Source organism: Charadrius vociferus, unplaced genomic scaffold (assembly GCF_000708025.1).
Source record: "Charadrius vociferus isolate BGI_N301 unplaced genomic scaffold, ASM70802v2 scaffold384, whole genome shotgun sequence".
Lineage (NCBI taxonomy): Eukaryota > Metazoa > Chordata > Aves > Charadriiformes > Charadriidae > Charadrius > Charadrius vociferus.
The window spans coordinates 764,256-781,150 of NW_009648234.1; the positions used below are offsets into that span (position 1 = coordinate 764,256).

The following is a 16,895-nucleotide window of genomic DNA, read 5'->3' on the forward strand; positions in this document are numbered from 1 at the left end:
TAAACTTTGTAGAAGGAGATTGCATTAAGATGTTGTTCCACAGGATAAAATAATACTTCAGCTACTGTGACACTGTTAGCCTAGATTTATGTGTGTAACTGGCTCTTTCTGTTCTTTGTAGGTTTTATGGGAAAAGTGAAGATGGAGATGAATTTAATGATGCTATACGCAAGCTGTTCCTCTCCTTCAATGTCCTCATGGACCGGCCTTTAGAGGAGGCTGTCAAGATTAAGGTATGCATAATTTTCAGGGAGGTAATATCTTTTATTAGATCAACTGGTACGGTTGAGGGGTAGGAGGGAGGAAGAAAAAGGGACATGCTTTGAGGCGCGTAAAACCCATGCAGATGAGTCACACCACCTCTGAATGTCTGTTTTAATGAACTGTGTGTAGCAGGAAAGGAATATTTAAACCCCAAAGTTTATCAAATAAAGATATGAGAGCTGTGGCTTTGCTGAAAACCCTTCAGCACTTGCTAGGATAAAAGCTAATGACCAGTGAAGATGTAATCTACTGCAGTGTGGGAGACACTTCAGCCAGAAACATGAAGCTTGAGGGTGTTGGAGGTAGAAATGTTAAACCACTGCAAAAATCAACGTAATGCTGGCGATGAAAGTGATGAAAAAACAAATGGCTTCTAAATGGGTCTTAAATTTTATATTTGCTTGCTTTTTCTGGTGTCAACTGGGTTATGCTCTGAGGAGGAGCAGCCATGCAATGAGGCTGCTAAATTGCTAAAGGCAATGAGGTCTTTAGATTGCTTTCTTTATTTCAGTTCTAGCCAACGTGCTTTTCTCTGTTTGAAGGAAAGATTGAATCAAAACTTTTAATTAGCAATTGGGTGATTTAAAGCCCAACTTTGATTCTCCTGTGGTCAGCGTACCTGCTGGCAGCAGCCGTAGAGCATCATGGAGAGACCTTTAGTTGCTGTTGCATCTCATTGTCTGGACGCTACATTTAAGAAAGCCATACTAATACCTAGGTGACTTTATTACTGTGTACGTGGACATGCTAAAGTATGCAGAACACCGAGTCAAGTTAACTGATTAATGCTTTTCATGTCAGGCTATAAGGAGCTTAATCCCTGCAAGTGCAGGATGTTGGCAAAACCTGAAGAACTTGGCTAGGAATCCTTCCTCCTTCACCTTTTCCGCTCTGCACTGCAGATGTGTGGTTGCTGGAGGCTCTTTGGATGCATAAATTTGATCTTAAGCCAGTTCTCTACAGCTGTCTGCATATTTGCTCTTGACAAAAGCTAGATTTGCCATGTGAGCTACGGGCATTGTTGTTGAGACTTTACACCCTTTTAGAACGAACCAGCTAGTCTAGCTCGCTTTCCGTGTGTGTTTCATGTCCTTGGTTTTTTTTCTTGCAGGGTGCAGCTTTAAAGTATTTGCCAAGCATCATAAATGATGTCAAACTAGTATTTGACCCTGTTGAGCTCAGGTAACCATATTGTTTGTCCTCTGAACCCAGCTCGTGTGTTGGGAAGAATTTTGGAAACTTTCCTAAAAACAGCCACTCTGATTATGACATGATGATGCACGTACTGTGCATGAATTTGAGGAAGCGCTTGCAGGGCTTTAAAGGAAGTCAGTTTAGTTCAAAGGAATCTATGCCTCTCAACTGCTTGCTCTTAGGCGCTTTGCGATTTTACGGAAGACCAAAATTTGACTGGGACTGGGGAGTGATACGTTGAAACATTGTGCAATTTTCCACCGATTCTTAATGATTGCTTCTGAGGTAAACTAAAATGTGTGACAAAGGCACAGCCTTGGTCAGGAAAACGAAAGTTGTATTTATTCAGGAAATTCACACTATTGTGTGGATTTCTGTTCTTTGGTGCTTATAGCTTTGCCCAGAACCTCCCAGTTATGCCTCCTTGTTCTGACACAAGTAATTTGCTCATAAACAGTAGACAGACAGCAAATGTACATGGAATTTAATTTAACGGAATCTCAGATTGAAATGAGTCATCGCTCTTGATGAAAGGGGCATCTGGAAGGATACACTCTTGCCATTGTATATAGCAGTGCTTCAAGTTTCGGTAGTGGTCTGCTGAAGCTTTGCAAAATTCTGCTTTCATTTTGTATGAAAGTAAGTGCGACTATCTTACGCTGGCACCGGAGGGCAGACAGTATTGTCTGTGTATAAGCTTTTGTGGTACCTCTAGTGTGTCTTGGGATGCAAGCTTCATTTTAAGAGGTTTAAGCCTTTAGTCTGAATCCTGTCCAGCTTTAGTAAAAGTTCTGTGCTAAGTTTCTTGAAAATAAGTTAGGGCTCTACAGTAATTTGCCTGGAGACCGCTTCCAGGTCATGTGTCCACACAGTGACAAAACTGCTTGACTTGTGCAGGTGCAGAACAGCGTTAGTCTAGGATGGGATCACATTGGGTGAAAATGCTGACCTTCTGCTTACTTTGTGGTTTGCACACTAGTGTCCTCTTCAGCAAGTTTATCCAGAGTATTCCTGACAACCAGTTAGTTCGACAGAAGCTGAACTGCATGACCAAGATAGTCGAGAGTGATTTGTTCAAACAGTCTGGTAAGTAGCAAATTGAAATCTCTGGATTCTGCATGGCGCCACGCACCCTTAAAAACAAAAATGTCTTTCAAGTTCACGTGTACTTTACATCAGTTATCAGTGGTAGTCTACCGGTAAATCCATCTTTAGAAATATTCCTTGCCATGGAACAATTGAAACTTTTTTTGCTGCTCAGTCTCTATACACCGCCTGATACTGTAGGATCCCGATCCAGTGTGTTGATTTAGGAAAGAGGTAGAAGGTGAGAGCGCGCTGTTTGATGCAATACATATAATTACAGGTTATTTGTGACTGTCTTTGATCTGTTTGTGGTAACTTAAATGGATGTAAGCATGTTTTGGTGTCCAAGATAAAGTTATGGGCAGAAAGCTACTGTGTGACACCCATGTATACTGAATGCTGAAGAACCTTCTGAGACCAACAAGATGTGATGCTCTGTTTCATTTCTTAGAATGCAGAGATGCTCTTCTGCCGCTCCTAATAGATCAGCTAAGTGGCCAGCTGGATGACAACTCGAACAAGCCTGACCACGAGGCCTGCTCACAGCTACTTAGCAATGTTCTTGAAGTCCTGGATCGGAAAGATGTGGTGAGCATGAACTGTCAAGGGTGCAAATTAAGGTTAATTCTTCTTTTGAGAAGTTACGGGAAAGAAATTTTCTCAACTTATACTTTGAAGAATTACGAAGCTCTGATGTTCACAGAAATTGTGTTGCGTTGCTGTATAGTTCTTTGAATCTCTTTGCACATAAAGTAGCTGTGTCTAAAAAGATCCATAAAAGGTTGAGTTAGTGGTTATCACTACAGTACAAAAAGCAATTACTTTCCTTTCTAGGGACCAAAATGTTATTCTTGATTACTTCGGTGGCTTGTTGAAGCAAGTCATAAAAGTATTTGGTTTCTTGTTTTCTCTGCTATGAAATAGGAACAACGATCATTATTCAGTCAGGAAAATACACTTACTCGCCACGTTAGTCGTGGAAATTGATTCTAAGTTGCTGTGAAAAGAATAGTTTGAACTGAAGAGCTGTTCAGGGAAAACAAAGCCCAATCAAAGCACCAGCTTCAGTTTAGCTATGCCAGGATGAACTAATGAAGCTGGTATAGATCAATTAGCTCTCCACTAAGCGTATGCCTACAGTATTTGAATTGATTGCTCATGTGTTTTAAATCTCCTTTTTTGCATTCTCTAATAACAATTGACCACTGTCAGGGCAGTCCTCCCACACAGGGAGCACACTCTAGAACAGTATACATTAAGAATTGTCTCAAGTTTTCCTTGTTGAATATCCCCAGGGGCCCACCGCTGTCCACATCCAGCTGATCATGGAACGCCTGCTAAGGAGAATAAACCGCACCGTGATTGGAATGAGCAGACAGTCTCCACACATCGTGAGAGCCTTTTACTTGCTTCAGTTATTACTTTGCCGTTTGTTATAGTGGAATTTGTTCTCCTGGGAGATTTCAGCGTGTGGCAGTGGTTTATGAAATCATCTTTCCGTTTCCTGCAGGGCTTCTGTGCCACTAAAACATGGCTTTTGGTGGGTTTCTGAGACCAGGTATTAGGATACAAATTGTCCTCTTCCAGCAGCAGTTCAAACTGAATCACGGTTGGCTGTGATTGCAACTTCCTTTGGGCCCGTGTGCACAGAGTTTGGGTTCAGTGCATTATCTAATATACAAGGAGTCTTTGCTGAAAAAACGCTCTTTTGTCACCTTGGCTGAATAGGATTAAATACTGAAGGATGGGGCATCTCTAAGGGGCATTTCTGAGTACTGTGTGGCATCTTAGAAGGTATAAGCAAGTTGGTATGTTTTAATTTACCGTGTACAGAAAGATGGGAAAATCAAGAGCTGGGCTCTTGATATAGCAATGGATAAAAAGATATAGCAATATATGGGGGTTTTTTTGATAACTCTAAGATAAAGTTAATACTATTACCAATATGTTAGCCGTGACAATTATAGTTGGCCATAGTAAATTTGAAAACCATAAACTCATAGTATCATTTAGGTTGGAGAAGACCCTTATGATACAGTGCAGTGGTGTATAGTGTTATACAGTCCATTGTTTCGAGGATGTGTTTTTCTTGCAGACTGTGATCCCTGAGGGGAAAGAAAGCTATACCCAGACTTCATAATTGAAATTTAGGAAGTCTTGACTGGTTTGGGGTAGAGGACTAAATAGTCACATAGACTGATGTCAGGACATAGATGAGCAGGATTGTGATCGGTGAGATTTGATTAGGAGAACTCTGAAAGCGTATGCCACACTTTGACCTGACAGTGCTTAATAAAGAAAAATAATCAAATGTTTTGTTTTTCCTGTTCTAGGGTATTTTTGTGGCCTGCATGACAGCCATCCTGAGGCAGATGGATGATTTCCATTACAACCATTACATCAATACTTTCAAAACCAAGCAGGACATTATTGTAAGTCAGCCTGGCTGGGGAATTAGCTCAGCCCATAAAGAATTACACTCTGCTTCTGAAAGGTCATTTCAAGTTACTGTATTCAGTTTGGGAGTGATTATACTGCATTCATCGTTAATGACTTATGGGCACCTAATGCCACAGCCCCTGGGGATATATATAGTCACATCACCCCTGCAGGGTATACACAGCGAGCGTTGCTGACTCAGTAGAGCTTGAGAATAGCATTTGTAGCTATTTGAGTAAAAACACGTTTAATGACTATTTAAATCTTCAAGGAAAAAGTCAGGAACTGGAAGAGTGAATGAAGATGAAAAAGAAAAGCATTTTCCCCTCTCTTGCTCTCACTGTATGTCTATCTGATCCTGTTCTCTTTATCTAATTCTTTCTCCTCTTCTAGAGTTTAATTGAATGCTTTAGGCTTGTTTGAGTGGGCAGCAATGCAAGTAGTTTCTTCCCTCCATGTTAAAAACTGTGTACAATCCATGTCCCCAAAGACTTTCAATATGAAACCAGGTGAAATGTTAGGGTTGGTGGGTTTTTGTTTTGGGGTGGTCTTTTTTTTTTTTGAGGCCCTTAGAATTACCAGCTCTGTTCAGATTTTTTCCTCCAGACTACCCAGAACAAGTCAGAACCAAACCCAGTATTTATGCAAGTCTCTGAAGCACGATACAGCAACTCTTCTGGGTTTTTTGTCCCCATACTTACTGTTTTGCAACTTAGAAGTGCTTGCTTATTTAAATACTGGCTGGGGAAGAGCCTGGAGTTGTGTTCTTCCTGTAAAAGCTAGATCAAAACCCATAAGAAGGTGTTTGTAAGTCATTTTGGATTGCAAGGTGATCTTTTCCCTGTGCAGTTGGAATTGCTTGCTATCTGTTGAGCAACATAGCCACCTACAGGACACACACATTTCTGTCACTTCTGCATTAAAAGGCCACTGGGCTCTATTGTCTATAGAGAGCACTCATCATCTAGTTTTAGAACTGCTTTTTATATTGCCCAAAGAATTTTTTGTGAAGGAAAACAAAATCAAGGACATCAAGGAATTCTGCGGGTGTTCATCATGTAAATGAGTGAAAAGGTTTTCAGCAGGGTTATGTAGAAACACCGTGTCTGAGGAAGAAGGGTGCTAGGAAGACAAATCGGATGGCTTTCGGAGAAAGGTGGATTCAAGGCAGAATTGAAACAAATTTTATGTTGAGTGAGCCTCAACTCAGAATTTTGTCTTTTTCCTGAAGAGCAGTTGAGGTAGGAGGAGACCATCATAACTTAAGTCCAAGGTATGGTTAAACAGGTGCTTAAAGCTTTCCTGAAATGTCAACTTCAGGTTGAAGCTCAGCTTGGAAGTTGAAGATGTCTTCTTTTACCACATAGTTCTGTCTTCTAACTCAAATAGGAGAATATTTCTTTTGTATTTCTGTGTGTATACATAAAGCTTCTACATGAAGACGTATCAAGAGGGTGAATTACGTAATCATTAGAACTACCTGCATATCATTTGAACAGATACTGATCGCTAACACCAATTTGTAATTTAATTTTTACAAATCCTTAAATCTACAGAAGCAAGCCCATGGTAGAACCTTGCACTTTTTTTTACTGCAGTAGTTGTTTTTATGTATTTTGTTGTTTACTGTTGGTTTTTATTTGCTGTGGTATTTACAGCCGTGGCATTGCATCATTACTTGGTTGGTTTAACACTGTTATAAGTTAATTCATATCTTCAAGGTGCCCCTTGTCAAGTCCGAACCTTTCCATCAAGCCCTGATTTAATAATGCCTAAAAGACTTTTACTGAGGCAGCACCAAATGCCCATTTCTCTCTCTCTATCGATGTCGCTTGCCAATTCTTCAGAGCAAGCTGTTCAGCTTTATTTCTTTTCCTGGTGAGCTTTGCAAGGTGGCGATTTCTCATGTGACCTTCTTTGTGTCCCTCTCATTTTTGAATGCTAATGTGCTGTCTTTGTAGAGAATAGAATCCATTTAAATGCTCATAGGTAGCACTTATATTTGTAGAGACCACAATATAGAGATCGATATTCATGACATTACCTTCTTTTGCTCATCTCTCTTCTTTTTTTCTTTTTCTTATTCTACAGTTCAACCTTGCCTTGCCCAAGTCATGAGGTGTGATATAGCTTTGTTTGGAGCAGTTCAGTGTTTGTGCAAAAAGTCTTTTCTACAGGAATGTTCTAAACCATGTGTTTGATGGCATGTTCACTACCTCTGTTTAAGTATCGTTCTTAAACTGGAGCAGAAAAGACTTAACTAGTTGGGATAGTGAAAATCCATTATCATTTCCATCTTTATAGAAGATACTGCATAGGGCTGTCACACTGCCATCGTTCAGATGTTTGGAAACAAGTCCTTGAATATTGGTTTTGCTTTTTAATCCAGCTTGTGCACCAGAACTCCCTACAACAGAGCTTAATTCAAAACAGTAAAGACAGATTTAATTAAACAGATCAACATGTTCTGTGGAATTACTTCTCCTTCTGTAATTGAATGGATGAGATGTCAGAAATAATTTAGTTGTTGGAATATACCCACACAATAAGAGATCCTTCTTAGGAGGTATAGCGTATTGATTGCTAATCAATGCGGTTGTTAATCAACGCAATTGCAAACATTTGCATTTCCCTATATTTTCCTGCGGATAAAAGATTAAGATACGCAACCTGATAGGCTGTGGTTTTTATTTTTCCAACAGGACTTCCTCATGGAAACATTTATTATGTTTAAGGATCTGATTGGAAAAAACGTCTATGCGGCTGACTGGATGGTCATGAACATGATGCAGAGCAGGTATATTAGTTGCTGCTGTTTCAAGTCTTGCGACTGCTTTGGGGCCTTCCTGGTCCTGAAAGGAGAGGGACTCGCACAAGCAGGCTTGCAAATCACTGGAGTTACATAGGCTTATTTTCTTTTACAGTTTATGGGTGGTTTAAATTAGATTTCAGTAAATTGTAGTGCCTGCACGTTTCTGTTGACGGACTGGAAATCTTTTTTTCTCCTGCCCAAAGGCACACAATCAAAACTGTGCAGTCTTTCATCCAGCCACTTCCCTGCTGGAGAGTGCAACATAAATCGGAGGCCTTTTTGGTCTCGATTCTGGGGGTGTCACATGGCAAACATAAAGCTACGGTAGGACATAAATGTGGTCTAGGGTTTAGTGTGCTGGCCTGTAAGCTAGAACTACCCAGGCTCACTTCTGTCCTCTGCTGCGGCCTCTGCTTGGCCTTGTGTGAGTCACTCTCCTGCTAAGTCTGTACAATTTGAGTGCCTTTGGCTGACTCTCTGTGTACTGTGCTGAGGAGCAAAGCATGGCCACAGCCTGCTATCCGCACCATGGCAGGGCCTGTGTGCCTGTGAGTTTAACCTTTCCGCAGGCGTTACCAACAGAACTGGGGACGGAACGAGGAAACAACAAGCCCGTAACTCCTGTTTGCATGGCACAGTCATGCAGGTCATCTTCAAAGTGGAGGAGGCGTAGCTCCACGGTGTCGTAGGGGTGCAGTGTGGGTGTAAAGGATGTGAAAGTGGGAAGTTATTTCAGTGCTTCAGTAGTGAGAATAGGCTAAACTTAACGGGAGCCACTGTCTGGAATGGCATTGCAGTGTCAAAGAGATTGGATGACCCAAAAAGTGTTCTGTTTTTCATTCGTCTCCAGTCAAGGTTTCTTTTGCTCAGAAAAAGAGGAATAACTTTCCCTGAATGTCCCTCTACTGGGAAGGAGGTGAAATAGCATTATAGAAGAGTATCTGTCTTGCTTGGGAGTGTCTGTTGTCGTCTGCTGAGTTTACATGTAGGAGTTGTAAACCCAGAACTACAATGTTATCTTTTCAAGAGACACCTTCTATTTGATGTTTTTATCTCTTCCAGGGTTTTCCTGCGGGCGGTGAACCAATTTACCTCTGTACTCAACCGTTTCTTTCTGGATCAAGCAAATTTTGAACTCCAGGTAATAGTTCTGTTGGTTCTGGATTTTTCTTATGGGCCCCAGTCCTGAAAGTCAGGAACAACAAACAAATCCCACTGTTAACAGATTTGCTGATATGGAGCTGGCCCGTGGAAAATGTCCATGGTCTTTTATAGCGAAGCCGTTCTGAGTTACAGAGCTGTGATTAGTGCAGCAATAAGTTGCGAGCAGATGCCACGGCTGCAGGCTTTACAAGGTCAAGTTGAGCAGCGTGCTGACTACAGCTGATTTGTGCCTGACTGGTTAAGGACAAAATACTGTATGGGTGTACCCACTTTGTGTCACTTCCTTTAGTTAGAAAGTACAAGCTAGAAAGAGTGAGCGATTTTAAGTTGTTGTACGCTTCTGGCTTCCCTGCTGTGGCTGAGAACGCAGACTCGTCTACCAGCCCACTGTCGGTGCAGTTCCGCGTTAGCACTTAGCGGGGAGACTGCAGCATCTGGGGCTGTGGAGCTCTGTTGTGCTGGTGTCGCTTTTCCCTTGTCTTCTCCTATTTTAGACTTGTTTCTCTTCCACAGCTCTGGAATAACTATTTCCATTTGGCAGTGGCCTTTCTCACTCATGAATCCCTCCAGCTGGAGACCTTCTCACAAGCCAAACGCAACAAAATTATCAAGAAGTGAGTTTACATTTCAAAAGTTGCCAGGCCTTTTTGCTTTTAAGAAATTTTTTACTGTTCCAGACGTACCCTGTACAATCTTAGAATGAGATAAAGCATGCCATGGAAGTGCTTGATTAATGAATGATGATAAAGGGAGGGGTGACTAGGACAGATGTCAGGTCTTTACACTGTGGATGTGTAACTCTGCTCAGAGCTGTTTGAGCTCAGTTTAAGCACCTTGCCAAAGGATTCTTTCCGCTGTAGGGTCTGTAACAGAAGGCTTGCCATAGTTTCCAAGCAATACCTTATGCAATTCCTCAGCCATTATGTAAGGTAGGTAAGCAAGAATCCTAAAAGCCCTGCAACTTTTTTAGTCCCCTCTCTTTGCTTTTTCTTTTTTGAAAGTGAGAGCGATTCAGAGGCATTCATCAGGCCAAAAGTAGTAATTTTTAGTAACTCGGCCAAATTCACAAAGACACTGAACAGCTTTTCCTTGTGCATTTAGCTGGAATCAAGTGCCTAAATATCTTTTGTAGATCTTGACATAGAATTTTGTTAGAGCATACACAGTTACTGTTTGCCACCTTTTTTCTGCGATAAGGAGGGCTTTCAGATGCCTGGTAATCAAATATTCTTGCATTCTCTTCATATCAGCAGTTAAAACTTTAGGGAAAACCACCGAATACAACAAAATTCTGGGTAAAATAGCATGAAGCAGCAGGACTGCAGCTTAATTCTGCTCTCGGGGAGTCTGCAGTCTTCTGCTATAATGGCACGTGGCCGTTCTCTTCCTCTGCGCACTGAGCATTAGTGCTGGGCAGGGTAAGGAGGAGAAGAGAATGAGTTGAACATCTGACAAAAGGTATGTAATATCGAGGAACTACTTGGTAGACCCTTAGTAGGGAAGATAGTCTGTGATTCTCCTTGATATAAATGCCCGGAATATTCAGGTTTGTGCGTGGTATTTTCTTAAGGAGAGGGTAATAGATTTTGTAGTTTTGCCATTAAATTTCTTCAGCAGCTTTGCAAAAGTAACTTCAGTGCAAAGGCCTCTCTCATCTTTTTCTTTCTAATGCTTTTTTCTAGGTATGGGGACATGCGGAAAGAAATTGGCTTCAAAATAAGGGATATGTGGTATAATCTGGGTGAGTTCCAGCTAAAGAATTATCTTTATTCAAGCTCTCAAGCTGGGTTTCAAATCCTTTATTTCTTTATAAAAGCTGCTCATGTTTAATGTGGGGAAATACGCTTAAGGTTCAGCTGTTTCACAGCACAAAATCTCTTTTCCTTTTTGTGTAAACAGCTTGCAAAAGCTGATCTTTTCTCACATCAGCTGCTGAGATAATTTCTTAGATTCCTTATAAAGGATGTTCTACCATATGAAGGACAAGAATAGAATTTTTCAGAGAGCCTTTGTGATTTGCGATGCAATTTGCGTGCAGTTCAGTTCAGTTATTTTCTTGGACTATTCCTGAAATTTGGAGCTGTAACATGTTAATTCTACCTTAGGTAGCCATTATCCGCATAAAATATGCATGCTAAGCAGAATGTCTCTGTTATATGGCCTTTACTTTATATGAATAATGTGCTTAAACATTTGGATATCCAAATCCTGCCATTAGGATGTATCTGACTTTGACTTTCTTGCAGGTCCCCACAAAATAAAATTCATTCCAGCAATGGTAGGCCCAATCCTGGAGGTAACGCTGGTCCCAGAGCCTGAGCTACGGAAAGCCACCATTCCCATCTTCTTTGATATGATGCAGTGCGAGTTTAACTTCAGTGGGAACAGAAACTTCCATATGGTAAGAGAGCTTGGTATCTTCAGTACCAGTGTTCCGCAGTATGGATTGGGCAAGTAGGAGAAGAGAACATTTAAACAAAAACAACAACAACAACAAAAAAACCCAATCCACAAAACAAGCATTGTGCCAAACACTTTGGGGAGTTATTGTTCAGTTGTTTGTAGGAGTCAGCACTCTTCAGTTCTGTCCCTGACTGTACCTTTGCATGACTTTGATAATTAATGAATCGCTCTGTTTTCATACATTTCTGCATTTGCAAATGTGTGAATACCCACCTCTAAATTGTGAAGCAATTTGGAGACCCTAAGAGGGTACTCTAAAAAGTAATGTCTAATCACATTTATAATGACAATATAAATTCCCCCAAGGCAGATAATTGGCTGTACACGTAAGTCACTGTGAAGAAAATTGCTGCACAGTTAAGTGTTAGAACTGTATTTGCTTACATACTGACTAATCCTCTATTAACTTCAAATTTGACAATGCTTTTGTGACTACTGATGCCATCATTATGGAAAGGAGAACAGTGATACAAAGGATTTGCTCGAGGCTGCACAAGTAAAAGGGCAGAGCAGGGAACGGGACACGGATCCCTGAGTTCCAACCCTGTGCTAATTTCTCCAGAAGTTACCTCTTATTGCTACTGAGAAAGCACCAGAAAGTAAGGAAGGAAAAAAGAGGAGCTTTCGCTTTTGCCCTGAGGTTAAGTTTTCACTGCAGTTTCTAAGGACTTACTCTTGACCAGCTTTCCTCTGGGGATATTGGACATTAACATCTCAACTGGCAGGCAGGGGACACTGTAGTTATGCTGTAGACAGTCTTCTCCCTGGAGATGGGTAGGAGCCATCCATCCAAAAGGCAGCCACCTTGGCATTTCAGGCTGTTGTCAAATGTGACGTGCATCTCCCTGAGCACCATCCTCACACCAGCTTAGACCCCGCTTCAGTGTGCGTGTGGGATCTTTCTTCCCTTGGGGTCATCAGTCTTTGGTGCGGTTGGCCCCGGGGTCTCGGGGGTTTTTGGAATCTGTAGAAGGAAGCAGGATGTGGGTAGCATGGATTTTCCATTCCAGTGGTATTTATATACTAGCTACAGTTATAACTGAGACGATGTACTTCATCTGCTTGCACATAACAGGGCGTATCTTCATGGCTAGACATATAACCACACGGGACTTGGTTCTTGCATCAGGAGAAGTTGCTTTAATTAGTAGTCACGAGTGTTTATGATAGCCAGAGAGTTGTAACTTGCCCTTAACTGATGGTAGTAGTTCAGTTTCTTTAGGATGAGCGGATGACCATTATCATCTGTAAGCTGGCTGCTAGAATGCTTCTTATCCTAGCAAAAGTGAACGGCTAATGGATGGGGGAGAAGAGGGAAGAATTACCCCAGACCGTGACTTTCCAGTGACTGTAGGACAAGAGAGGGAGGACTTGTATTTCCTTGCTCCAATCTTGTCATCTTGGCTTCTTACCACTTTTATTCTGCTCCAAAAGCGTCCTCTAGCTTGGCTCTTAAAATCAGTGTCTGATAGCGGGGGGGCAGTTCAGGAACGCCAGCCACAAGCATTACTAATGTTCAGACCACACTCCTGAGAGTTGCTCTTTATTTGATGGTGGTTTTTTGCCTTTTCAGTTTGAAAATGAGTTGATAACCAAGCTGGACCAGGAAGTGGAGGGTGGCCGTGGAGACGAACAGTACAAGATTTTGCTGGAGAAACTGTGAGTTTTATAAAGAACACGGAGGATCTTTTTGTACAGCTTAGCTGGCTATTTTTCTAATGCAAAGAAACTCTAATTCATTGCTCTGGTGAACAGGGAGACAGTGCAGTTTACAGTGATGTTCATACCATACAGGTATTCTGAGACTGCTTGCATTAAAATGGTGCTTTTATTCTGGAGCAGCAACTTGCACAACTACCCTAAACTTGGAGATGAAAACCTAATGGCAGGTGCCAAACTGGCGTGGGGATTGTAAGTGGAAGAGCTTCAGAACAGCAGGCTCAGAATTAAAGCACAGTCAGAACCTTCTTTTAGCACCAAGAGTAGAACGCGGGTTTTCGATCAACAAAGCAGGCTTTGACCTGCCTGAGTTGGGTATCTCAGGTCTGTAGGTGGGGGGTGCTGTTCTGCGCTGAGAGTCTCTGTTCAGGAAATGCATTTGACTGTGTTAGCTGAGCGGCTGGTTGAGTAATTTACACTGAGGTTCTACTTATTATTTTTTAATAACAAGTAGATATACATTTTATATTTTTATAATTGTATATTATTGCTATTAATTTACACTGAGGCTCAGAACTGTAACTGAGTGTTCCCGTCGGTCTCTCTTGGTGTGCCTGCAGCCTCCTGGAGCACTGTCGAAAGCATAAATATCTGTCTGCTTCTGGAGAAGTGTTTGCTTTGCTGGTCAGCAGCCTGCTAGAGAACCTGCTGGACTACAGGACAATCATGCATGACGAAAGCAAGGAGAACCGCATGAGCTGCACTGTCAATGTGCTGGTATGGGGAAGGCTAGATTTGGATACGGGTGCTTCTTTACTGACCTGACTTCTGTGGATTCTGAAGGATGGGTTTGGTTATTTTTTTAGGATTCTAAGTAGTTCTTTACGCCATTTCTCATTAATGATGTGCCCAAATTGGTTTACCAGCTATTGACAGCTATATAATGTAGAAAGATGTACAGTCCAAAATGAAGTCCTTGTCTACATGATAATCTGAAGCCCTGAAATACAGGCAGGAAAGATGGCTAGCTGACAGTTTGGGAAGTCTGTTCCACTGCAAAGAGACTGTATAAGTTCAGACAAGTCACTTTCTCTCTTTGACTTACCCCTTTTCTGGAGGAGGTGGTAGTAGCCCTTGTTAAAGGGATGGTTGCAGGAATATATACTCCTAAATAGGCAAAATCACAGCAAAGACCTTTGTAATACCTAAACCCGATGCTTAATTTACTTGTCTAGAGATGACTATGCAAATCCATAACACAATCTATTGTAAAAGTTTGACTTTTTTCTATTCTTGGCAGAATTTTTATAAGGAGAAGAAACGGGAGGACATTTATATCAGGTAGGCTGTTTCCCTCCATAAACATGTATAGAAGCTTTTCTGTCTTGTGGTGTTCCGTACGCTGATACAGGAGCCCTTCACATCAAGTAACAATTGCTTTTTGTTTATTTATTTAGGTATCTGTATAAACTCCGGGACCTGCACACAGACTGTGAGAACTTCACAGAGGCAGCATACACTCTCCTCCTCCATGCAGAGCTGCTCCAGGTATGACACTAAAGCCAATGTTGGTTTCCACTGTCTTGGTACGGGTTTCAAATTAAGTGCAAACAGCTCAGGATAAACAATTCACTTTTGTTTTCTTTTTTTTTTTTGTTATGTGACTTTGCATTACCTGGGTGCTAGTGGTCATTAAGGAGCTTCACAATTTTGCAAATTGCACAGCAGCCAAATGGATGAAAGCAAAAATGTTATTAGCATCAATTTGTTACATACTCTCAGTGAAGCAGAGTGCTGTAGTGAACTGGGAGAAAATGTCCGTGTTCAGAGTCATGGTACAGTTTTTTCCACTTCTGTGTGAACAGTTTAAAATGTATTAGCCTAAGCCATCTTAATTTGGACTTTGGTCAACCTCTTCATGTCTTCTACAGATTAATAAAGCCATACACATTCAGTTAGTGTCTTAACATAGGACCTTAAGACAAAATCGCACCAGTTTTGCACATATAATTAAACTTGTATTAACATTTTAAAGAGATTTTAAAATACGGCTATAAAAATTGTACAAATTCATATGAATTCTTAAACTGATTTAAAGTGTACTTTTAGTGTAGAAAAAAATTTGCACATAACTGAAGCTTTGTGGCTGTTTATGTGTGTAGTGGGAGAGCACAATCAGATGTTTTTCTGAGCTCCTGGCTGGAGTGGTTTAAGAAGTTACTCCTTACTGGCTATTTGTTATTCTAACCACGCCGCTGAGACGCAGTGTTTCTGTGTGCATTCCTAGTTTATATAAGTTGGCCAACAGCCCTTATATCACTGCAAAACTTCCTTGCTCTCCCTTTGCATTGATGATGGGTTTTTCTTTAATGCATCCCTGCAGAAGGCGAGTCTATCCTCTGTAAGGAGTCGTTAACCAGAAAATGTTCCAGTTCCTTCAACTTTGCCTTTTTTTTTCCTCCATACTAGTGGTCGGAGAAGCCATGTGTCCCTCACCTCCTGCAGAGGGACAGCTACTATGTCTACTCACAACAGGAACTCAAAGAAAAACTCTACCAAGAAATTATCTCCTTCTTTGACAGGGGCAAGGTGAGTGTCTCTGCAGTGTTCCTACAGGTCACTGGTAAATACTGGGCTTGGAACACAGCTGGCCAAGGTTGGGTTCGAGGGTAAAAGCAGATGTGATCCATAACAGGCCTTTGATGCTTAGGCCTGGCTTTTGAACAGGGACCACAGTACTGGTGCGAGCAGGGCATGTATTTGTCCTGGTGATACTGGAATCCTTCTATTTCCTTGTTAGTCAAAGAGCATCTGAAAATTTAACCCTGTTGAGGATACTGGGTAGATGAGAAAACTATGGGTGTTTTCCTTTCTTTTTCTGAGTAATGGCTTTTGTCAGGTTTTTTAGCGTTGCACTAAGTGTGGTTTGTCTGGCTGTTACTGACCTGGTGTTAGTTGCACTTTGGACAGGTGATTCTACCAGGGCTAAACGAGACAAACCCGAGGAAGCCTGCTGCAGTGGATGAAGTATTAGTGTAGGAGGAGAGCACCTGGGCCTCTCCTGTTTGCTGTTCAGACCTGTCCTTCCACCTCTGTGTGCCTCGCTTTTCCCCGTCAGGAGTAACCGTAGACACCGTGCTTTGTAAATCACTTTCAGGTCTACAAATCAAAAGAGCTCTACGACTATAATAATTATCACAAAAAATGTGCAGCATGGAGTCTAAGGGAAAGTTGGCAGTGCATTAAAGTACTGCCTGAATTAAAATCAGCTGAATTTTTTGTTTACCTCTCTGTGGTAATGAATGCTTTTAACTGAGTCTCTTATTTTGCTTGTGTTCTTCTTCCCCCACCTGCCTCCCTTCACCCTACATGGAGATGTGGGAAAAAGCCATTCAGCTAAGTAAGGAGTTGGCTGACATGTATGAAAACAAGGTCTTTGATTATGAGGGACTCGGTAATCTCCTGGTAAGACTTTTTTCTTCGTTTTCAGCAGGCTGCTGACTGCTTAAATTAATGTTGTTGAGCAGGATAAGCCCCAAATACATTTATGTTAAAGACAAACAAACCAACATAACCCCCATGGTTTTGTAAAGCTTAATATTAGAAGAATGTGTTTTCATAATTTTTTTTAAAGTGTGTGGTTTTGACCTTGTAATTAGCATGACAATATCATGTGCAGATGTTTAGCATTCTTAGTGTTGATCAAATAAGGTAACATTTGCACAGTGTATTTTCAGGCTCCATAAATCTCATCACCTTGTTATTTCTGTGCTAAAGCAACTGTGTATGAACACAGAAGTATAGAATCATTGTG

The 16,895-nt window shown here is 41.3% G+C and overlaps 1 protein-coding gene across 1 annotated transcript in view; it reads left to right on the forward strand.

Moving 5' to 3' along the window:
• DOCK5 (dedicator of cytokinesis 5) overlaps positions 1 to 16,895 on the forward strand; it is a 64,827-nt gene that overhangs the window by 31,184 nt on the left and 16,748 nt on the right. The window contains exons 23-39 of the mRNA XM_009884152.1: positions 122 to 233; positions 1,376 to 1,446; positions 2,438 to 2,544; positions 2,996 to 3,132; positions 3,840 to 3,935; positions 4,878 to 4,976; positions 7,686 to 7,780; positions 8,858 to 8,936; positions 9,473 to 9,573; positions 10,642 to 10,700; positions 11,206 to 11,360; positions 12,996 to 13,081; positions 13,702 to 13,858; positions 14,382 to 14,422; positions 14,539 to 14,629; positions 15,551 to 15,670; positions 16,457 to 16,546. Of these exons, the coding sequence (XP_009882454.1) occupies positions 122 to 233; positions 1,376 to 1,446; positions 2,438 to 2,544; positions 2,996 to 3,132; positions 3,840 to 3,935; positions 4,878 to 4,976; positions 7,686 to 7,780; positions 8,858 to 8,936; positions 9,473 to 9,573; positions 10,642 to 10,700; positions 11,206 to 11,360; positions 12,996 to 13,081; positions 13,702 to 13,858; positions 14,382 to 14,422; positions 14,539 to 14,629; positions 15,551 to 15,670; positions 16,457 to 16,546 (1,696 nt within the window). The remainder of the gene's footprint in view (positions 1 to 121; positions 234 to 1,375; positions 1,447 to 2,437; positions 2,545 to 2,995; positions 3,133 to 3,839; positions 3,936 to 4,877; positions 4,977 to 7,685; positions 7,781 to 8,857; positions 8,937 to 9,472; positions 9,574 to 10,641; positions 10,701 to 11,205; positions 11,361 to 12,995; positions 13,082 to 13,701; positions 13,859 to 14,381; positions 14,423 to 14,538; positions 14,630 to 15,550; positions 15,671 to 16,456; positions 16,547 to 16,895) is intronic.